Raw genomic sequence first — 24,671 nt, 5'->3', positions numbered from 1 at the left:
TTTTTTCAGTTAAGGAAATTGTCCAAACTGAAAACAATTCTGTTATACATACTTTTATTTCAAAGAGGTTGGACTATTGTAATGCTTTATACTTAGGCATAAGTGAATCTCTGGTTAAGCGTCTTCAGTATGTTCAGAATGCTGCAGCAAGACTTTTAACTAACACTAGAAAACGGGATTATATAATACCTGTGTTGGTATCTTTGCATTGGCTTCCTGTAAAATATTGAATACAATACAAGTTGTTGATGTTTGTGTATAAAGCTCTGATTGGTCAGGCTCCTGAGTACATAAGGGATATGCTGGTCCTTTACCAATCGCATTGACTATTGCACTCCTCTCAGAGCTTTCTTTTGACTGTCCCACGGTCTTGTCTCAGGCGGAGTGGAGATCGCACTTTTTCTGTTGCGGCTCCAACACTTTGGAATGCTCTGCCATTATCTGTAAAATCCTCATCAAGCATGGACATTTTTAAAAAGGACTTAAAGACTTGTTTTATCAGGCTTTCAGCATTGGTCAGGACAATTGTGAATGACTTGTTTTTATTTTATGTTTTGTTCCTATGTTTTAAAGTTTTGTTTTTTATCTTTATTATATACTGGTTGTATACAGCACTTTGGTCAATTTTTATGGTTTTGAAAGTGCTTTATAAATAAAGGTTGAGTTGAGTTGAGAATAATAATAATAAAAAAACATCATATAGTTTAAGAATAAATAAATATACCAAAGTACTAAAAATATATATATATATAAAAAAAATATATAAATATTTATTTATGTTGAGTAATAGGTTAAAAAATGGTTTATGTCTGTGATATTTTGACATCTGTTCTTAATTATTTATTTATGTTGAGTAATAGGTTAAAAAATGGTTTATGTCTGTGATATTTTGACATCTGTTCTTAATGGTTCTGAAATTTAATATATCAAAGAATCCTGAAAAAAGTATCACAGTGCCCCCACCCCCCAATAAAAAAAAGCAGCACAACTGTTTCCAACACTGATAATAAATCAGCACATAAGATTGATTTCTGAAGGATCATGTGACACTGAAGACTGGAGTAATGATGCTGAAAATTCAGCTTTGCATCACAGGAATAAATTACATATTACAATATATTCACATACAAATCTGTTCTTTTAAATTATAATAATATTTCACAAAATATCAAATACAACCATACTTTTTAACAAAAACATGCATCCTTAAAAAAAAAAATTAAAAATCTGATCCATATTTGAAAGATAGTGTAATATATATCTCTCTCTCTCTCTCTCTCTCTATATATATATATATATATATATATATATATATATAGATATATAGATATATATAGATATAGATATAACCAAAAATATAATATAGAATTTCAGAATGAATTGCCTAGTATATATAAAAAACTATTAGGCAAACTAAGCAATTCATTCTGAAATTCTATATTATATTTTTGGTAATGAGAGATGAATTGCTCTAATATTAAACTCAGCATGATCTGAACATCATTACAAGGAGAGAGCAGCTCGACTCTCTAGTGCTCCGGATGCTTTGGCAGGCAAAAACCGAGCCAAACTGAAAGAAAAGCTTCTTTGGTCGTCTTGTTTGCGTGAGGAAGGAAACTGTTTGCACTTCTCTTTTCTAGCCTGTTAAGCTGCATCACTGCCAGGATCGCGAGGAAAAAAGATGGCCAACCCCTGGCGAGAGGAGGTTTATCTTTGATCAGCGCCGCTGTGTCCTCTCGCTGGCCGGCCGCGTAAATGTGAGAGACAAACTGTCTCCTCTCCGCCGAGAGATGACACTCCAATTATCAGTCCCGCACTGAGGGGAACACGCAGATGTAACTCATTAGCTACAATATCATTCTGTCTTCCTTTTATTTTTATGCCCAATAAGAAAATGGTGGCCATCAGGCATTGTTTAGAGCGTGTCATAAACAATATGCCATGGGTCTCATGCGTGACCATTCCCAGCAGTCATTGTTTTATGCTGCCCGGCTGGTTTGATGAACAGAAACATAGTTAGTTTCAATAAACAAAAGCGAGTTCTTCGCACGCTCCATAAAACTGAGTAGTGTGCTTATTTCAGCCCGAACACCTCCGAAAGTTCGCTCTTGTCATTTTAACACAAAGTCCGCAGGCCAAGATACACATTAGACAAAAGGGTCAGGAATACATTTAAACACTTCGGTACAAAAAGAACATAAATACCAGCGAAGAAAAACAAAGATCTGTCATTGACCGAGCCTGAGCAGGAACTTCACCCCAAAGACTGGATGAGAAAAAGAAAGAATGGATAGTTCACCCAAAAAATGATAGCTCTGTTTTCATTTACTCACACTCATGTCGTTCCAAACCATATGAGTTTCTTTCTTCTTTCACAAAAGGAGATGTTTAGCAGAATGTCCTGGACGCTCTTTACCATGCAATAAAAGTTGAGCTTCAAAAAGTCCAAAAGTATGATTAAAGTATACCGTAAAAATGATTACTGGAGTACATTTGACAAAAAATACCATTTCTGTCTTTCTAATTCAAAATGTCATGTTTAATTCAATGCGTTAACTGCCATTTCTTTGTAATTATTTGTGAAATTATTAATACATTTTATAATATATAACTATATATATATAACTAATATATATATATATATATATATATATATAATATATATATATATATAATTACATTTATAGATGAAGCTATAACTGAAAAAAAATTGAAATAAAAAACAAACTTATTTTATTTCAACATTTCTCATTTTCATTCAGTTTATGTACTAAAAAACTAATTAAAAGTAAAATTAATAAATTAAAAAAAAATTGTCATTAATAAAAACTATATCACATATAAAAAAAAAAACAAATAAAAAAAAAACAATGATATATACTAAAAATAATTTATAATTTACCAAAAATTTTATTGTGTCTATATATATAATGAGTGTTTCTGTAGCTCAAGTGGTAGAGCATTGCGTTAACAAGCACAAGGTTGGGGGTTCGATCCCCGGAAACACATGATAGGTAAAAATTGATAGCCTGAATGCACTGTAAGTCGCTTTGGATAAAAGCGTCTGCTAAATGCATAAATTGAATTGAATTGAAAATTGAAACCAAAACTAATTTAAAATATTAATATAACTTTCATTGTGTAAAAATGATACTAAAATAATACTGCCATACAACTTGCATGCTATATTTCACATCTTCTGAAGCTAGGAATGAGGAAAAGGCTAAATTTTCAGCCATTATTCGTTGAAAATCTTCCTCCACCTTAGCTCTTAAACCTCATTCACACTTCTGTCTTTTTTAAACTTGAGTGCAGATCAGATTTGAGAGCTGTGGCAAAAGGCATGATTTTCAGCAAATAATGACTTTTTAAATAAAGCTATTCTTGGCTCTGTCGTAACTTCAGATGTATAGCACACCTTGGAACAACATGAGGGCGAGTAAATGATGATAAATGATTTTTTGGGTGGACTAACCTTTAACACGTGAATGAAAGGTCTCGAGACAAGATAGCAGAAAGCTGCATGAGTGTGCATTTTGCTGACCGTAATGAGACGTTGCCATAAGTGTAACTCCTGCTCGTGCATATTCATGAGCAGCACAAGGCAGATGTGGGAATGTGTGTGCGCTGGCGCCCGGCGGGACGGGGATAGCGGAGAGATCCTGTCTGTGTGGAGCCGGCTGAATTGGATCAAGGCTGCGGCACATACGAGATGCCGTATGACCGGGACTTCCCCGCCGTCAGGCTGCCAGCGCTCGAGTCTGCCTGCGAGTTCAACTGTATCGATGTACAGTCGTCCCGGGTCAGAACCTCCTTCAAACGCCTTCGATCTGAAATCCAGAGGGCTTAGGAAAATAGACAAGGCTAAGTGTGGGTTTTAATGCAATAACGAATTTCAGACCGTCTTCTCGTTCTCTCTCGGGCGTATCTGTGTCTGTAAAATCATCGAGTGAGAGTTTCATGCAGAGGAAACGGATCACTAATACAGCTCTAAATAATCACTCATGTTAATATGTCTTATTGTTGTTCAGAACTTTTATATAATGTATGTATAATATACTGTATGTAAAGGTTTAAACTCACACACACACATATACATTTTATATATATATATATATATATATATATATATATATATATATATATATATATATATAAAATTTAGACAGATAGATAGACAGACAGATAGATAGAATTGAAACCTATATATATATATATATATATATATATATATATATATATATATATATATATATATATATATATATATAGTATATATATATATATACAGTACAGACCAAAAGTTTGGAAACATTACTATTTTTTAATGTTTTTGAAAGAAGTTTCTTCTGCTCATCAAGCCTGCATTTATTTGATCAAAAATACAGAAAAAAATTTAATATTATTATTACAATTTAAAATAATTGTTTTTAAATTTATTATACTTTAAATTATCATTTATTTCTGTGATGCAAAGCTGAATTTTTAGGATCATTATCACATGATCCTTTAGAAATCATTCTAATATGACATTATCAAAGTTGGAAACAGCTCTGCTGCTTAGTATTTTTTCAGAACATGTGATACTTTTTTAGGATACTTTGATGTATAAAAAGTAAAAAAATAAATAAATAAATAAATAAATAAAAAAAGCTATGTTTTTAAAATATAAAATATTTTGTAATAACAATATACACTACTGGTCAGTAATTTGGGGTCAGTCATTTTTTTTCTTTCTTTTTTTTTAAATAAAATCAATACTTTTATTCAGCAAGGATGTGTTAAATTGATAAAAAGTGATAGTAAATAAAATATATTATTAGAATATATATTATTAGAATTTTTATTTTTATTTTGAATAAATCCAGTTCTTTTTAAACTTTTATTCATCAAATATATTAGACAACAGAACTGTTTCCAAACACTCATAATAAATCAGAATATTAGAATGATTTCTAAATGATCATGTGATAGACTGGATGTTACATGTGACACTGAAGGCTGGAGTAATGATGCTGAAAATTCAGTTGCATCACAGGAATAAATTATTTTTTTAAAGTATATTCAAACAGAAAACTATTATTTTAAATTGTAATAATATTTCACAATATTACTGTTTTTTCTGTATTTTTGATCAAATAAATGCAGGCTTGATGAGCAGAAGAGACTTCTTTCAAAAACATTAAAAATAGTAATGTTTCCAAACTTTTGGTCTGTACTGTATATATATATACATACACACATATATATTATATATATGCATTGGATATTTAACAAACAAATATACACACATACATAAAAAGAAAATAATATTTATATTTAAATTGTAGGATTGCAAATAAACAAAAACCTTAAAAATAAAAATAAAGATAAAATAATTTACAATAATTTTTAAATGATTTGATAGATAGATAAATAAATAAAAAGATAATAAATAAATACATATACACACACACACACACACACATATATATATATATATATATATATAGAGAGAGAGAGAGAGAAAGAGAAAGAGAGAGATTAATATATGCAAAATTGTAGGATTTCAAATAGCTGAGACAGAATCAAGTTTAGATGAAAATCAAGGTCAATAATTAAGAATAATTAATAAACAAATTAATTAATACACACACATAAAGAAAGAAACAAATAAATAAACATACACACAAACAAACTCACAAACACCATACATATAAATATGCGCTATGAGACTGAACCTAGTTCACAAACACTTTTCATTTAAAGTCAAGGTCTCTCTTGGTTAAGCTTAGTTTGGGAATCCCTGATCCAAGTCATGCCACAGTCAGTAAACGAGAGGCAAGGCTTCATAAACCCAACTGATCTTGATATTGTTTATTTTCTCTGGAAATGCCCAATGAGGGGTTTGCTGTAAACAGCACTATTATAATCAGAATCTGAGCTCTGTCCTCAAGCCTGAACTGAAGAAAATGCTAAAAGCGGCGTGATTTAGAGTAAAGCAGCACCTTCGAGAGTTCTGGCTAAAGGATTAGATTTGTTATTGTGCTGCAGAGCCCCGTTATTTGGGGAGTCGAAACACAGCCAGATCCAGCGCACTCCAGCGGGGAAGTGCATCCCCAGAACTTCGACTTAATGGGCCGTACTGTACACCACCTCGCTGTGAAGTGGGATTTGGGGGTCAGCATGTGGAAAAACCCACCGTAAATCAATAGCATCTGAAACAGCCAGGAGGGATCGCAGGCAGCGCTCGGCGCTCTCGAAGCCTGAAGATGAGACTTTATTCAAAAATAATAGCCAGTCTGTTTACTGCGCCACGAGATGGATTACATGGCACTGAAATAAATACTTCCAGATGCGGCTCGACAGAAATTATACTGAAGAAGAGGGGGGAGAAAAAAACGACTCCATAAATCTAGAGAGAGAAACGGCTAAGCGTTTTCTGGCACCGAACGCTCGTGCTTCTAATGGCATAGTATTTTCATATCAATGCTTCAACAAACAAGAAAAGATAGGCTGCCATTGCCAACACTTTGGCGTAAAATAAAAACAAACCCAGCTCTTTGTGCTCAAAATCCAGGAAGTTGCTGTTCTTTCTCCGATAAACTTATTTCAAAGACAAATATTACGCTTTACTTCAAATGGCGCCAGTACTCGGCCTGTATTTCTGCACTGGGAGGTTTCAATATCATTTTGATAAAATATTGCCTCTTTGGAAGACTACCGTATGTCGTTTTCCCGTTCCAGCTGACCCACTTCTGTACGGCGCTGCCAGTCCGACCGTTCGCTTGACATCCAAGAAGCAATTTCATGGAGTAATAACAAGCTATTTAAACCACGGGGAAGAATGTCTCTACTTGTAAATGTGTAATTGTTAAGGAAGGTTTCGCAGGAACTGCCGTCCGATGCCAACACGAGGGATGCGACTGGAATTCAGGGATATAAAACCTGCTGCAATGGGCTGTTTATAGTGCGGTGTTTATGAGGCATTGAAAAGGACACAGAAACAGAGAGTCCTGTGGATGTCAGCAGCCTGGGACAAGACGTCCTTCCTTAGATACGGAGACGATGGAGCAATAAACGAGAGAGAGGAGACACATCACTCCCTCATTTGTTGTCTTTAGCCCAAAGTCTTACGTAAAGTGAGAGCGGGGGAAACCGCAAGTAAGGTACAAAATATTGCTGTCACAGCAACTTCTAAACATGCGTAAGGGCCAGTGAAATTTAAACAGGTCTAGTAAAGATGAAAGTATCTCTAGATCTTTAAGACACACTTTTGTGCTTATCTGAGGTGTTAGTGTAGGCAAGATTGACTATTTATATCGCTAACAGCTTAGTATAGCAACATATTAAACCACTTAGTAACCATCTACCAATCGAAATACCTTAGCAATGTCATAGCAACAGCCTTACAACCAGTCAGTACTCCCTAGAAATCACATAGCAATGCACTAAAAACTAGGGGTGCGATGATAAATCGATTTGTGGATGCATTCTAAGTTATTAACAATGCTAAAGAGTTTGATTCTCATGCTAAACATGGCCAAAGTAAAAAAAAAAAAAAAAAAAAAGAGTTGGACGTATGACGGAGTATTTCTGCGCCAAAGACACTCCTTCAGGGTTTGTATTTTTTTGAGTATGGCTCTGTATGACATCATAATGGGCGGAATTCCTTTTAAGGGCACCCCTCTCGGAAGAGTGTGCACACATCAACACGAGCGAGAGCAAGAGCAGTCCATCAACGTGCTGCTTCATTTGTGTTACAGACGTCGTCGGGATCTGATTCTGGATCGAATATATAAGTCTGGATCTCAGCCATAGTTCATTTAAGTCAATTAAGTTTTGTCCTGGTTTTATTTATGTCGATGTCACAGCTTGCAGACGATCGCTACACAAAAGCTTCACATGCTCTTGACTCTTTAGCTCCACCCACAGCATGCCTCCAGGAGCTCAACTGTTTTCGGAGCGCAACCAGTACAGCTGTATCTGCCTTTTATAAATCTGATAAAATGAAAGACTCTTCGAAGATATGAAGGATTCAATACTACTCTACAGGTACTCAAGATTAACATGAGATTGGCATAAACTGTGTTGTGTCCCCTTTAAATCACCATAGCAATGGCATAGCAACTCTAGCATCATGGCATGAGTTTCACATGGTTTCTCACAGTGCTTACCATCTTACCATCACACTGTATACGTTTCATTTCAAAATCTCAACATCTGTAGTCAGGTGAATTTTAGATGTGCACCAAAAATAAATCAGGATATTACATTTAAACTCAGTGCTGGGAAGGTTACTTTGGAAAATGTAATAGTTTACAGATTACAAGTTACCCTATTTAAAATGTAATAAGTAATGTATCTATTTCAATTACTTTATTAAAGTAATGCAGCCGATTACATATGACTACGTTTCTAAATTCTAACAAATGTTAATAATTATTATTTTCATTTCAACCTGACAGTAGTACTCAACACTGATTACTCTCAGACTTTCCAAATCCTTCATCACTTGAAAATTAAGATTCTAATAATTTAATTTTAAAGCACAGCACTGAAACATTCTTTTAAAGCACTGAGAACCAATCAAAAGCATCAAAACAGCATCTCTTTACTAAACCGCCTTTAAATGGTAGGAAGCACCATGCACATCAAAAACAGGCAAGGCAACAAATTTATATTATTCAACATATCCTAGCTTTTTTTTTTTTTTTAAATCTAAAAATCTGTAACAGATTACAATTACATTTATTTTGTAATTAAATTACGTAATTCCGTTACATGTAACCAACACTGTTTAGACTGCAAGTATTCACAACACTAGAAAGCACCAGAAAGTTCTCCTCACATTAGCAGGTCAAATTAAGCACCAGAGAAGGATGTTTTCGCCAGGCATCTACAAAACTGGCAGAAACAAACACAAAAAGAAAAACAATTCCATCTGATGAGCCGCTTTTCCACAACAGCAGACTCTGGAATCAAATAAAAGTATACTTCTTCTTGGCCCGGTGACTTGCTGTCCTTGCGGCGGGGGAGGTAATTGCGTTGCCCTGTGCGTGAGTGTAATCTAATGGTCTCCGAATGATTTGTAGGTCTTGCGTTACCCTCTTAATTCAATTTCAAAGTTAATAATCTCACAATGACTTGATTTTGGTAATTTGAGGCCGATAAAGCCTCCAACAACAGTCACTGGGGCAGACATTTAAATTACATAATGCTATACATCCACAACGGTGAAACTTGAGTGAAAGCGAACCGTTTCCAGATTGGCTATTTCTCTTCGTTTCAATCTGGGGGCGTGTTGAGAATCTCACATGCATTTGAAGTTAATATGTCGACTTAACTGCTGGCTCAAATGTACAACGTGACCACGTCATTGAACACAGCAACAGATAACTGTCCACGTTCATGAGAAAATGCCTCGCGTCTGTCAGCGACTCCACATACGCTAGACCTTCCAAACAATGGCTTAATTCTACCTTTAGGGTTTTTTTTAAAGACCAGAATGAAAAGTGCTTATTGGTGCAATTAATCATGGGTTTAAACTGGCTCCAGTCGCAATAAAACCCAGCCAATTACATGATAACTCGGTTCTGACGGCACTCACTCAGTCACTCGCATCCCCCCCCATCTAATTATTCTTGTGCCATTCCCAGTAAGGAGCCGAGATTTACTCATCAAAGGCGAACACAAGTGGCACTAGAGAACATCTGGAAGTCTTCACTCAGCATCATACCCTGGAAAACCATGTAACACCTGTTTTATATATTAAACAATACACCACGTCCCTGCGCAACTCCCAGTTTCCTACATGCTGGGCTCATGTTTATGCCATGGAAAACCAGTCACATTTGTCCTGGGTTGCTTGGCGACAATGAAATTGTAGGACTTTTAAGTTCATTTAGAGATGTAATAAGAACGTTTTCCATCATGCTTTGGTTTGCAAAGACAAAGCAGTTCGTACTGAATATCTGGAACCAACAACATGCAAAAGATGGGACTGAAATATCTCAGGATGCCGTGCATTTCCAGGGAGATCCTTTTGTAAAAGAAGATAAATCTGGTGTAAAATGAATTCAAACTGTGATTTAGTGCTTTGCTAGCTGATAATTGAATGATGTCACAGTGAAAAGTAAAATATCAGTTTTTAAAACAAAAACAGCCATGCAAAACAATTATTTAACAACCAGTTAGAACACCCTAGCATAGCAACATAATAAAAAACACCAATAGCACCTAAGCAACCACCTAGCGACCACCCAGAACCCCTTAGGAACTGAATAGCAATGCCTTAGAAACTACATAGAACCTCTATAGGCGGTTGCACCCCGGACGAGAAGTGCAGCGAAGAAGCAACTGCATAAAAAACATGCAAAACACCTTAGCAACCGCACAGCAACACCCTAGCAGCGACACAGTAACGTGCCAAAAACTACTCAAAACACCTTAGCAACAGCATAGCAACACCTCTGCATCATGGCAATGAGTTTCACACTGATTTCTCAATTTCTTAAGAAAATGCTTATGCTTACCATGTTTTATATTTCACCAGACTATATAAGAAGTATTTCTGTGAGTCTAGAAGTGATCTAGTGCCTTGTTAGTTGATAACTGAATTACATCACAATGAAAAGTAACACATATCAGTATTTAAAACAAAAACAGCCATGCAAAACCAACATTGCCAGATTTTCTGGCAGCCGTTGGCTTGGGAGCCATCAAGTAGGCCATCATTGGTAAATTGCTCATTACCTGTGAATTGCAGATTGACCACAATAGCAAAAGCCTCAAAACTGGCTGTGAGAAAGCCTCCAAAAGCCATTTCTCAAACGCAGGCTAGCACTTAAGACACCCACACTTCTGCGCCTGATGGAAAATTATAACTTGCAGTCGGCGAGCTGCAAAGTCGCATACGTAAGCGTGCGAAATAAGCAGCTGTAAACAGAACTTACGGAAAACAAAACAAAATTAAATCTCCTTTGTATTTCCAAAAAGGATCGAAATTCCGCTTATTTAATTCTCCAGTAGAGTTATGTGACTTTTATGAGGAAAATTACACTAACCACAAATTGCGCTAAACAATTCCAATACTTCAGGGCTTGACCACTTTAAAATGGGGCTGCGCTGCGATTATAAATATAACTCTTTTACGGCTCTGTTATTACGTACTGAGAAGGGGGAGAGCGGGCCGATCTTGTGGCTGTAGCGCCTGATGGCTTCTCCTGATGTGGGCTGGTTGGATGGCACTGCTCTGAGCCTCCGCGCCACAGGCCGCCGCGCTCTGCAACAGAGAAGACAGAGAAAATACAGCTCACATTATTGGTAATGCAAAAACACGGTGGGAGTCCTGCAGTGTAGCGCACAAACACAGCCCGGCGAGGACACGGTGCACACAAACACACACTTTTGGGAATCAAAATCGGCCGGCGCATCACCTCAGGAGAGATATAAATGCTATGTGTCATCTGATGCTTTATGAACTCGCAGCGCAGGCTGATTCTGATATACAGAGGCCTGACAGTAAACGTTAGTGCTGCGTGTGATTGGCTGTAATTGCAGTGTCTCTGAAGTCATTGGAGGGAAGGGAACAATTTCAACTCTGTATCTCTTAGCAGACAAGGGAAAAACAACTTCCCTATTTGGATGTTTGCAATAAAGATCAGAGACACTGGAGTCGAGTGGGAAAATACTGAGTCTTATTTCTTGCTAATGTTTCCACTGCATATGAAGAAGCTGGAATCTATGATAAAACCTAAGTAAAATAAACAGAATTAGGTTGTTTATTTGGTTTCCTGAGTGGCCCATTGGTGTGAGTTTAGGGCGGGATTATCTGTCTGTTTGACCAATGGCAGACGGGAGATATTTGGAGTAATAGATTGAACCGCCTTCAAATATAACATAAGAGTTAAGAATCTAGTGTAGAAATTGTCACCACTAGTCATTTGTTCACACTGAACTTGGACTTGTACAATAAAATGTATGATTTTCTTAAAGGTTTTGTAAATTATGTAAAATTATATATTTTAAAAGTATATTTTAGCTGAGAATTATATATAATAATAATAATAATAATAATAATAATAATAATAATGATATTATTATTATTATCAAAAAATAATTTCATTATTTGTTAAAACTTATTATTAATAGTACATTGTTTGAGAATGTTATCATCATATACAGTGCATACATTCATGCTTACATCCTATAATAATAATTTTTATTATTATTAATCAACATTTATGCATTCAGCAGATGCTTTTATCCAAAGTGACAAAAGCTATTTGTCAGAGCCAACAATATTTGTAATATACAATGCCATAATATTTATAATATAAATAATTTATTTTAGAAATAATAACATGTATTATTATGATTATTTCTACTAATATTATTATTGTCTTATGATGATTAAATTCTCAAGCAATGTATTATTAATAATACATTTCAATAAAATTAATTAAAAATGACTATTTATTTATTAAAATTATGATTTAATATAATAATAATGAATAATAATACTACTAATAAAATTATTATTCTATATAATATATATTCTCAGCTAAAAAAAAAAACATTAAAAATATATCACTTTATATAATTTACAAAGCCTTTAAGGAAATCATAAAATGTGAACAAATGATTAGTAGTGCCAAAACGACACACTTCACCTTATGATATATAACATAAATATTCCTGGTTCACCATTACTTAAAGGTAAAGCATGTTATTTCCTGGAGAAACAGGTAGCTCCGCCCACAACTCACCCCATTGGTTAAGCCTGTTGTTATGTCAGGCCCAGTCGGGTTTCTCAAATAAACAGACTGCAATTCCATTAAACAAACACTACTGGTGCAGTGATCACACTCATCTTTAATGTACTGGAAGCTAGCTCTCAACATAGTATTGATGATCAGTCAATATTTGTGTACCTTCTTCCTCTTCCTCTGTTTGATCTTACTGCTGCCATCTTGGTTGGGCCCACCGTTGCCCTGGGCCATGGAGTGCATCTTTCCCTGGTGTCCCGTCAGAGGGCCGCTGGGAGTGGACGGCGGTGTGTTTTCCGGAGAGTCCGTCTCCTTTTTGGTGCTTACAGCCTAACGATACGACAGAAAAATCACACGCGCGAGCACAAATTCATTATTATTTTTCCAAGATTGACGAATGCTACACATACAAAATCACAATGTACCTGCCCTTCTCATACACAACACTCGCTTTAAGGCAACTCATGACGTAAAAAGGTCACAGCTACACAACACGACCCTAAAAAAACACCAGCTGCAGTCTTACGACACGTCTCGGTCCTATCACTCAAACCACAGGGTCATTCTGTCACTCTCGCCACATGGGAACGCGACCGACCCCCAAGGTTTAGGAGAAAAACAATACTGGAATTCAGGCTAAAAAATACCATGTGCTCTTCCAGACCCGGAGTGGCCTTGGCCGAGTCCGAAAAAGGGGAGAGAGAGAGAGACAGAAGAGGTTTTTGTGGTTTCAGTGACACAGAAGTCCATCCATGGAACGGATCCTGCAGCTCAAAACCACCTTGGACAAACTTGGCGGTCTTACTTGGCGAGGGGTCAAACCCGCGGAGCAGGACGCTCTTGTTTGGTTTTCTTGCTCGGAGAAGGCTGCTGACATGACCGTTATCACCAGTAAAGTCATTTGAACTATTCTATAGCATCACCAAACAGCAACTAACATGATAAATCATATTTTAATAGTGGATTAGAACATAAGAACGCATAATGTAGATGCTTCTCTGTGAAGAATGTGATGGACCTTAACGCAGCTTAAACCAAACAAACAACACATTAGTGGCCAAATAACTTCTTTCTTCTTAGAATTAGAAGACAAGGATTGACTTATAAATAATTCATCTAAAAAAAAAAACAATTCACAATTCATATTCATTATATTCTGCTTCTGAGGGAACTATGCATCTGACAAGTTTATATTTTCCAAATAAAAAGTAAACAGTGCTTAGTTAATGAAAATGATTTCTCATAGTTTTTTAATAGTCATTTAGTTAACAACAACAACACTGATTAGCAACAAGTAAACTAAAAAGTGTTTTGTTTACCTCAGCCGAGGAGTTGCAGTACTGGATGAAAGTTGCTGATATGGCGTGTTGAAACGGATCGCCTGTTTTGGGAGTCATATCTTGTTTAACCAATAGGGCAAGGTCAACCACCTAAAATATAAAACCATATCAGCTTATGAGTAATGGCACTTGATATGAAGAACAAGATGACAATATTTTTCCCAGGAAACATCATATTGAACGCTCAAAGCACTGGAACGCTTCAGGGGTCTGATTTCAGGGTTTATTGCACTGAGAAAGGGACTGAGCGAAAGTAAAGTGGCACTTTAGCAAAAGTCAGAGTGATTTCCTGAAATGAGACAGTGTGTCGTTTTAGTTCATCTGAAGCACACTGTGATTTCATGCTCCTCGTTTGGCTGGGTCTGACAGCAGCTCACCTGGGCCACCGTCTCGTAGGCCAGATAGGACAGGATCTCCATGGACATGGCATTGGGTTTCACATCCAGACTGCTGCAGTCCAGCCACTCACGGAATTTTGAGGCCTTCTTAGCTAAACAGAGCAGACAGTTTGAGTGAGAACATGATGTGCTGATGCACACTATAAAAATGATTGTAATTTTCACGATAAAAGACTCTAAAGGTGTTAAAGGATTCGTTCACTTCCTGATAATTTACTCTCCCCCGTGTCATCCAAGATGTTTGTCTTTCTTTCTTCAGTCGAAAATAAATTAAGGTTTTTGAAGAAAACATTTCAGGATTTTTCTCCATATAATGGACTTCAATGGGGATCAACGGACTTAAGGTCCAAAATGCAGTTTCAGTGCAGCTTTAAAGGGCTCTACACGATCCCAGCTAAGGAATAAGGCTCTTATCTAGTGAAACAATGTCATTTTCTAAAAAAGAAATAAAAATGCATTTACTTTTAACCACTAATGCTCGTCTTGCATTGACTCTGCGATGCACATCTAAGACTTCACGCATGACATAATCATGTTGGAAAGATCACACGCGGTCAGCTCTTCGTCTGTGTAATCCGGTTCAGAAAGGTAGGGTAGGGTGAAAAACTCCATCTCATTTTCTCCTCCAACTTCAAAATCGTCCGACATTTACCTTTTATTGTAAAGGGCTTTTGACTTTCTTTGCATGTTCTCTTTGTAAACGCTGGGTCGGTGCTTCCTCCTACGTCATGCATGACCTTTTAAACGTGACTACGTAATGCTTGAAGTCCAGCTAGTCCAAGACAAGCATTTGTGGTTAAAAAGTATTTATTTATTTATTTTTTTTTTAAGAAAATGATGATGGTTTCTCTAGATAAGACCCTTATTTCTCGGGTGGGATCGTGCAGAGCCCTTTGAAGCTGCACTGAAACTGTAATTTGGACCTTCAGTCCATTGGTTCCCATTGAAGTCCATTATATGGAGAAAAATACTGGAATGCTTTCCTCAAAAACCTTAATTTCTTTGCAACTGAAGAAAGAAAGACATGAACATCTTGGATGACACGGGGGAGAGTAAATTATCAGGAAATACAGGTCTTCCAAGATGTAGATGTGTTTGTTCCATCATCATAGCAGATTTGGAGAAATGTAGCATTACATCAGCTGCTCAACAAAGGATCCTCTACAGTGAATGGGTGCCGTCAGAATGAGAGTCCAAACAGCTGATAAAACATCACAATAATCCAAACCACTCCAGTCCATCAATTAATGTATTGTGCAGTGAAAAGCTGCATGTTTGTAAGAAACAAATCCATCATTAAAGTGTTTTTAACTACAAACCGTCACATCTGGTCAAAATATGAGTCCATAATCCATAATAACGCTTCTTTCAGTGAAAAAGTCCATCCCCTATTTACCTCTCACATCAAAATCCACCCACATATTTGTTTAGAACCAGTTTTAGACTTTTTTTTTTTTTTTTTTACTCAGATGAGTATGAGACGACTTTTTCATAGGAGAAAGCAATATTAGAGGATTTAAAGTTTACAATGATTTAAAATTTAAAAACATCTTGATGGATTTGTTTCTTACAAACATGCAGCTTTTGGCTTCTCAAGACATTAACTTTGATGGACTGGAGTGGTGTGGATTACTTGTGGATTATTGTGATGTTTTTATCAGCTGTTTGGACTCTCATTCTGACGGCACCCATTCACTACAGAGGATCCACTGGTGAGTAAGTGATGCAATGCATTTCTCCAAATCTGTTCTGATAAAGAAACAAATGCATCTTCAGCACTTCATACCTTTTCTGCATACTATTAAAAAATATCAGGCAAAACACAATGCACACTGTACAATTTACATAAGTACAATAAGTTATTTAATGTCAGAAATACCCTATTTAACCACAAATGGTTTGTTTCCGCCCCGTGACGTGTTTTCGGTCAGATTTTGTGTTTACTCAGCATTAGTGTTGTGTAACAGGGTTATTGAGGCACATTTACTGTGCTGTTGTCCCGACCTGCAGCTCAATGCCAGTAAGACATCACAGTTACTGGAGTGGCACTAAGCCAGTGAACATGTTATTAGTGCTGAAATGTGGCCTTCAAAAGCCAGCAGTGGTGTGTTCACAATCCCTCAGATGCGTTCTTACAAGCCCTCGGGTGCAGAACTGCCAACCGAACAACTCATCAGAGACGATATCTGATGCACTGCAACTGACACGAGGAGAGCTGCGCTCTACACTGATACTACAAACCATACCGGACATGTTCATGTAGCAACAAAACAGTCGCATTTATCAATGCATATGCACTGAATCCTAGAAAAAAGCATTCCTGAACGCTGGCAACACCAAGGGTTTGATTCCCAAGGAATGTATAAAGTGATAAAATGCACACCTTTAATGCAATGTAAGTCACTTTGAATAAAAATGGATACATGAAACAAAATGATTCATGCATGAGTGCAAATACTCACAGAAACTCAGCTGTCGACTTTCACAGAAATCACTGTACTGACTAGAATCCATGTTTCTGGTCATCTTCTCAATTCTCTGTATAAAAAATGAAAAGCTGAATATTATTATCCTCAATATCATGTGTCAACATCATAAAACACATCTCAAGAAAATATGAGCAATGCAGGTCCACTATTGTTTTTGAAAGGTCTCTTCCGCTCAGCAAGACTGCATTTATATATCAAAAAATCAAAAAAACTGTAATATTGTGAAATATTATTACAATTTAAAATAATTGTTTTCTATTTAAATATATTTTAAAAAGTCATTTATTTTTGTGATGTAAAGCTGAATTTCCAGCATCATTACTCCAGTCTTCAGTGTCACATGATCCTTCAGAAGTCATTCTAATATGCTGATTTGCTAATCATGAAACAATTCTGATTATTATCAATGTTGAAAACAGTTGTGCTGCTTCATATTTTTATGGTAACCGTGATAATATACCTTACTAAATTTGGTAATAGTCATGTCATTTTTTGGACCCCATAATACTCTCTTCAATAAATATATTGCTGCATCTTCGGAGCTCCTGTGTGACAAAATGGTTTAAACCACAGTTTTATCAGCTACTCTAAGGATTCATGAAGACAGTCATCATTATTTCCTTGTTTTACGCCATGTGATAAAATGGCATAACATAACATAAGAGAAGGACTGTCTGTGTAAACTTTAAGAGAGCCGTGCGCAGTAATGAACCCTCTTAATAGCAACCCAACAGGTCCGACTCGGATTTACAGCCGAGCGTGTTAAGTTGCAGGTCAGAACCTATAATTAGACATTTCCTCATCCTGGACCAATTTCATACCTTCACATAACAGCCAATTTGAGCTCTCCACCAGGCTGTGTGTCATAAAACATAAAGGTTCAAGGTTTACGACTTCTTTTTTTTCCTCCTCGTGCCGCACAGGGTCTACAGAGAGCCGAGTCTCCGAGTAGCGCCGGGTTCGAGGCTGAGCACAGTCTGACATGACACTTGGGGCTCCGGGCCCGACGCGAGGCAGCCTGGATCGCTTTCAGGCCACCCAAAACAACCGGAGTCTTTTTATTTAGTTAGCTGGCAGTCATTGGAAATTCCATCTTTGAAAATACATATTAATGATGCCGAGCGCCTGCTCGTTACCAGCGCTGGAACTGCGATTTCTATTAGCGTCGTTAAGAGCTGAACGGAGGTCTCGTTTTGCACTTGGAGGGGGAATTCACAGCAGTCTCGGTGTCTGGGTCCCGCTCCAAATTGGGCCGCGAGCGATACGAGACTGGAGCCGCTGCACTTTTAAATAACTCTTGTCAAGCGGCTGGCCTGAGACAGGAGAAATGTTTTGACTGTGGCTTATTGACTGAAAAGAGCAGCGGGGGGATTCGATGTTTCAATACTATGTTTAGCCGCTGATTAAATCAAAACGTTGACCCACCTGCTAATAGCCAAATTATACCCACAACTGACGCGGCCGCTGTATAGGAGGACGTTGGCAAATATTTGATTTGGCCGCTGGTGACTTTCATTTCGTGCCAGTGTGGTCTGGATAAAGGGAATCTCAATTTGTACCACTGCTAGCGATGAGATTTCCATAGGCTGAGGCCCAAGATATATTTTGGATATCTAGTGTAGTACTGTATATTTCACTGAGCATCACTCTGTGATTAACAGCCCGAGGCAGGCTAGAATTAAATTTGTGGGGGATTTCATTCAGACGCACGGCTAAGTGTAGACGATCAAACGCGGATGAATTTAAAGCGCCTCTGTTTTTTTTGCGTGAAAGAGAGTCAGTGTTGTAGATACGAGGCCTTGGAAGAGATGTAAATGAGCCGTAACATCCCTCTCATGTTGAAGAGACTCAATGAGACAGCTGATGACACTCACACCTTGAACTTCAGTTATTATTGAAAGAGCTAACGAGAAAACAAATCCACCTCCTGAACCTATTAAAGGTCAAAATCACTATGATAAAACGTGTAGTTCATGTCCTGCAATGAGTTCTTCGAATGCAAAACACAAACTTTAGTGGAGTTCATTTTGTAATTCATGGCATACTTTTGGCTTAAATGTGAATGCTCTGAACTTGAAGGATTTCAGCTCAGGCATTGTGAACGCAAAATGCTTCACTTTCATTTCAAATGCATGTAATTCCCAAATTTTTTTACCATTACATGCAACCATGCATAAATGATGATGGTAACATGCAACGATACAGAGTTATTTCTATGGGGGGAAAAACATCATGTATACACAAAGAAACTCAATGTTTTTTAACCAGACCAAAGTGGAAATATTACAAATGAAATAGGTTAGGAATTATATTACCATTACAATAGTATAGTATAGTATTACAACAGCATTGTATATGGTTAAAATAATATTGTAAAAGAGGTCTTGGATAATAAAATAAATAAGAAAGAAAGAGATCCACTTTCAAATGCAAGAACATTAATAATAAAAAAAAAAAAAATAAAAAAATAAAACTCAAATAAAAATGACTTATTATTTATTATAAAGCATTAACTCAAATAAAAATGAAAAATAAAATAATAAAAATAATAATAATAAAAATAATTTGTCATTCAGACTCAAAAAACTTCCAGTATATTAAGTTCACATGACTGTTCTTTCAAAGAAAAATATGAAAGTGAAAAAAAAACAAAAAAAAACAAGAACTACCCAAAGTCATGTGAAAACCCAAGCAAGTGCAAGAGTTTACATGGCCGTTTTCAGCATTTACGATTTCCTTGGGAATTTGCAAAGTACAGATCACCAGTGTCCCAGAATAGCATCCCGCTGTCATCATGGCATTAAGGCAAAACAATGTGGATCCCACACATCATGACAAAAACACTTTTAAACATTGCCATCTGAACGCGGCCGGGAAAATAACAGATTGTCAAAAGATCTTAAAGGGTCCTTGGGAAGATGGATGATCTGCCGGAGGAAATACAATCCACACACCGCTGACACAAGAGAGGCCATCGCTGGCTGATCAAGTGTAGCAGTGCGCGGGTGAATTATACCCTCATCCGAGGCGATCGCAGCTGCCCTGGACTGGACATCTGACAGATGCTTGACCCGCGAGCTGCGGCTTTGGAAATCCTATGAAATAATGGCCTGAGTATTTACACAAGTGCTGTAGTTTATTCAGAGCAGTGAGAAAATCTGGAGAGTAAATGGGCGATGCAAATGAGGGCTTTGAAAAGGTCTCGGTAATAAAAGTGCTAAGATTAGTAATACACTCATGTACTGACTAAACCAATGAATCAGAACATATTTGGCTTTTTTTTGGCAAATGGACTTCTGTAAACATCTCATGGTTTTCAAACACAATTTGATTAGTGACCAAAAAAATGCAGAATCTTAAAAATGTCTTCATCATTTGTAAAATATGTAAATATAAAATAATAAACAATTTAATAATACATAATTTATATAATACATATAATTATATGAAGACATACATGTAGAAAATCATTTATATATTACAGAAAATTATATAAATTATGTATTTAAATGTTTATTTTGTGTTTTATATATATATATATTTGTGTTTTATATATATATATATATATATATATATATATATATATATATAAATATATATTATATTATATTCTAGTTTTTGTTAATATTTGGAATTAGATTTTATTTATTTGGTTTTCATTTTAATTTTAGTTAAAGTTTTAGTATTTGTGTTGTGTTTTTGTCATTTGTATTATTTTATGTCTACTGTACATAAATTAATTATACAAATAAATAAATTCAAATAAAAAACAATACAAATTATATAGAGAGGGAGAGAGAGAGGAAATTATATATATATTCCAAATGTTTATTATTTTGTAATTTTTATTTTATACACACGTAACAAAATAATTACAAAATAAAACATTTAAATACAATTTAATATTTAAAAATTAATTTTACACATATGCAAGATCATAAAGAATATATTATATAATTAAATGATAAATAAATGTTAAATAATATTTTATTTAATAAAACTATATAAATGATTATTAAATTATATGTGTGTTTATATATAATATATACACAATACATTTACATAATAATACAAATATAATTTTAGATAATATATAATTTATATAATTATATATAAATCTGAAAATTTTAAACTGAATAATTATAAACATTTAAAAATGAAAAAATGATAACCAAAACCAAGAACAAGAAAAAAGAACAGATGCTTCTGCACTGGCTATTGAAAAACCCCATATTAGTCAGCCAATAAATATATAAATATATATATAAATATATATATATATATATATATAACTAACTATATATATATATATATATATATATATATATATATATTTAGGTTTACTTATTCTGAAATCTGACAACTACATGATCATCACACATAACGTGTAAGCAGCAGTAAGGTGAGCAGATGAAAGAGCGCAGGAAAACCAGACATGTGCTGCTAGTCACCAGAAGAGCTGGTTAAGGAAGACAAGGGGGCAGCGGGTGAACGGGGCTCTAGATAAAGCAGCACAGTGCCGTGTGGTTAAACCATAAAGCTCCTCTCTCCAGGACTTCAGGAGTGTGGCAATGTGGGAGGCCCAGAAGGATATGGTTCCTTATTCTCAAAAGGTTGTCCTGATAGCTAAAACATACCCATTAAAACCCTCAGTAGGAACAAAGTTTTGGGGGAAACCGCAGATCCAGAACTGACTGGGGCTCAGTTTTAATTGAGACGGGACGTATAAAGTCTCATGGTAATACCCCCTTGTCCACGGTTCTTGCTTCAGACCTTTAATTACATCTTTCAGATGTGACCATTTATTTCACTTGGCACAGCGAGAACAAAAGGATAGAGTTCATGTTCATATCGCAGGGATTCAGTGCGTTTAATCATGTATCAGTGTCCAATTTGGACAGATAAAGTATCGCATCACCACAACTTTCCTAGATTGGACCGAAAACGCTCCTGTTGGCGTTTCACTCATTTGCATGTCTGTCTGTTGTGCACAGAGGAAAATATCACAATGGAAACTCAGATGAGATGTTAAGACTATTAGTGGAGGACGATGAAACCCTACTGACAGCAGTCGGAGCCTTGCTTTCTTGTCTTTTATGGAGCACGAGTATCAAAACCACATGTTTCAGTGTCGTCTCAATATCAGGTGCTTCTGTGGTTCGTGACTGTGTGTTTAAACACCTTGTTTGGGGCAAATTTCTTTTCCACAATGCTTACAGGAATAAAGTGCACTTGTTCACGGTGTCATTTAAGGGCACACGCTGTCTGAGCTTGTTTGAGCACTTGATTCACTAAAGAAATTATATTGGAAATCACTGATGATTAGTATTTGCACAGATAACTGCAATCTAGACAGAATAATTTGGCAAACAATGTTAAAAAAAAAAAAAAAAATCAACAAAATGTTTTACTAGCCTTCAGTCACTGCTGCCACAAGCACAAAAATTAATAAATACATAATAAGGTGAAGAAGCTGAATTACATAATTAGTACAAAAAAAAAAAATACACATAATATGGTAAAAGTATTATAGCATGGTACATGTATAAAAAAAAAAATTATAAAAAAAAAAAAAATATATATATATATATATATATATATATATATATATATATATATATATATATATATATATATATATATATATATATATATATATTATTTTTTTTTTTTTTTATAATATGTTAAAAGTGCCCCATTGGTTTAAATAAATAATATATATATATAAAAAATAAAATAAAAAAATGGCAGTGTGAATGGAAACTGGATAAAATGAACTAAAATGGACTAAAAAGAGACAAGTCTACTTCTAATTCAAATCCAGGGGCATTGTGAATTAATGTAAAACAAACAAACATAAAAATCATTTTAAATTACATTTCACTCAATTACAAAAAAAATATATATTTTTTCAATACCTTTTATAATTAAATACCTATTATAATTAAATATGTTATGGTATATTGTAAAACTAAAATGTTATGAAATATAATTTGGAAAAATTGCCTTGGTTAGATAAATAAAAAATAATTCAAAAATTAAGTTAAATTTCACATTGTGATTTCTCACATTTCCAGTTTATGGACTGCATGTAAAATTAAATATGGATTTGTATAATAAACTGATTTTTGATAGATAATGTATTTTTATGCCTGTAAAAACACTTCAAATCTTAATTTAAATGTGCATGACATAGTGGTTCATGAATAAGACGCAGGGTTTTAGTGAATTTGGCCAATCTTTATCTCCTTCTCTTTTCTGTGACCGCAGGACAATCCCCTCAGATTTCTCCCACAATCCTAGTCTCTGCAGTCCACCCTCGCTGCATGGCATACCGGCTGAAGCACGCACATTTCTGCTCTCGCCTCCTACTCACCTCCAGCCGCTCCTGCTTGACTTCATCCACCTCCTCTTCCTCCACCAGCGTCAGGAATTCCCCCGTCTGGTCGATGGAGCTCATGAAGTCCTGCAGCAGACGCTGTCTCTTGTTGACGCTGCTGCTGCTGCTGCTGCTGCTGTATTTCTCTGTGAGAGGACAGAAACCGTCAGAGCACATCTGCAGGCCAGCTGAGATCCAGCGGCCACTCGACTCCGTCACCTGAGTCATGAAGACCCAGAGCTCAGACAACACACACTTATATCTGTCATAAAACCATGCCACAGAACAAAAGTATTCACATAATAAAAGAGGGACCTATGGGATGCTGTTTAGTCTCTGAAGGTGAAATCAATGGATCTGAATAATCTATAAAGTGTTTTATGAGAGATGGAAAATGTTCTTCAAGAGAACTTCAATGGTTTAATCTTTGCCATAATCACAGTGACAAATGAGCTAAATCTTAAAACTAGTAACAATATTATTCAATACTGACTGATAAATAACCACTATCAAAATATGATGTATATTGTGCATCCTCAGTTAAATGCCTGAAATTAGTTTTGTATACAAATATAAATTATGCATTTATATAAAAGTATTTTTTTTCAAAACTATTTTATGATGCTTTTCCTTCACTACAAAAATATTAATAATAATAATAATAATAATAATAATAATAATAATAATATATAACAGTATATACATGTATTAATTTTTAATGTGTTAAAAATATATAAATATTAATAATGTTCACTTAACAAAATTACTAGACTAAAATTACTAATATTTACCAATAATATTACATGATAACATTACTGGAGTGGAAAAGCCTCATCAAATAATCATTATTATTAACATATTTAATATACTATATAATATATGATATAATTCATTTATTATTTTAATGCATGTTTAAAATAGAAAAAGGTAATAATGTGTGTGTGTGTGTATGTGTGTGTGTGTGTGTGTGTGTATATATATATATATATATATATATATATATATATATATATAATATATATATATATATATATATATATATATATATATATATGAATTAAAAAATATATAATTGCAATATATTTTTAATGTACATGAGATAACCTTACATTAACATCATAAATTAATAATCAATAAATAAATACAATCTTATTGTTAAAGAATAATAATATATAAATCAAAAAGTAAAAACAAAAAATATCCATCAAACACTATCCTTCTTAAAAACATGGTTAATGAATGTCCAGAGTGAGCAGAGCTGGAATCCAGACTAATAAGAAGCTCAATTATGAGAGATTTTATATCTGTGTCAAGTT

The 24,671-nt window shown here is 35.1% G+C and overlaps 1 protein-coding gene across 2 annotated transcripts in view; it reads right to left on the bottom strand.

Annotated features, from left to right (window-relative positions):
* Positions 1 to 24,671, bottom strand: part of LOC109052243 (transcription initiation protein SPT3 homolog) — a 61,403-nt gene that overhangs the window by 15,124 nt on the left and 21,608 nt on the right. For both annotated transcript variants that reach the window (XM_042755578.1, XM_042755579.1), the window contains 6 exons: positions 23,353 to 23,501; positions 16,950 to 17,025; positions 14,467 to 14,579; positions 14,069 to 14,179; positions 12,915 to 13,079; positions 11,152 to 11,263 (listed from right to left, as the gene is read on the bottom strand). In XM_042755578.1, coding sequence (XP_042611512.1) covers positions 11,152 to 11,263; positions 12,915 to 13,079; positions 14,069 to 14,179; positions 14,467 to 14,579; positions 16,950 to 17,025; positions 23,353 to 23,501 — 726 coding nt within the window. The remainder of the gene's footprint in view (positions 1 to 11,151; positions 11,264 to 12,914; positions 13,080 to 14,068; positions 14,180 to 14,466; positions 14,580 to 16,949; positions 17,026 to 23,352; positions 23,502 to 24,671) is intronic.

The sequence above is a fragment of the Cyprinus carpio genome, unplaced genomic scaffold (assembly GCF_018340385.1).
Source record: "Cyprinus carpio isolate SPL01 unplaced genomic scaffold, ASM1834038v1 S000006726, whole genome shotgun sequence".
Lineage (NCBI taxonomy): Eukaryota > Metazoa > Chordata > Actinopteri > Cypriniformes > Cyprinidae > Cyprinus > Cyprinus carpio.
This window is presented reverse-complemented; position numbering and strand designations above follow the sequence as displayed.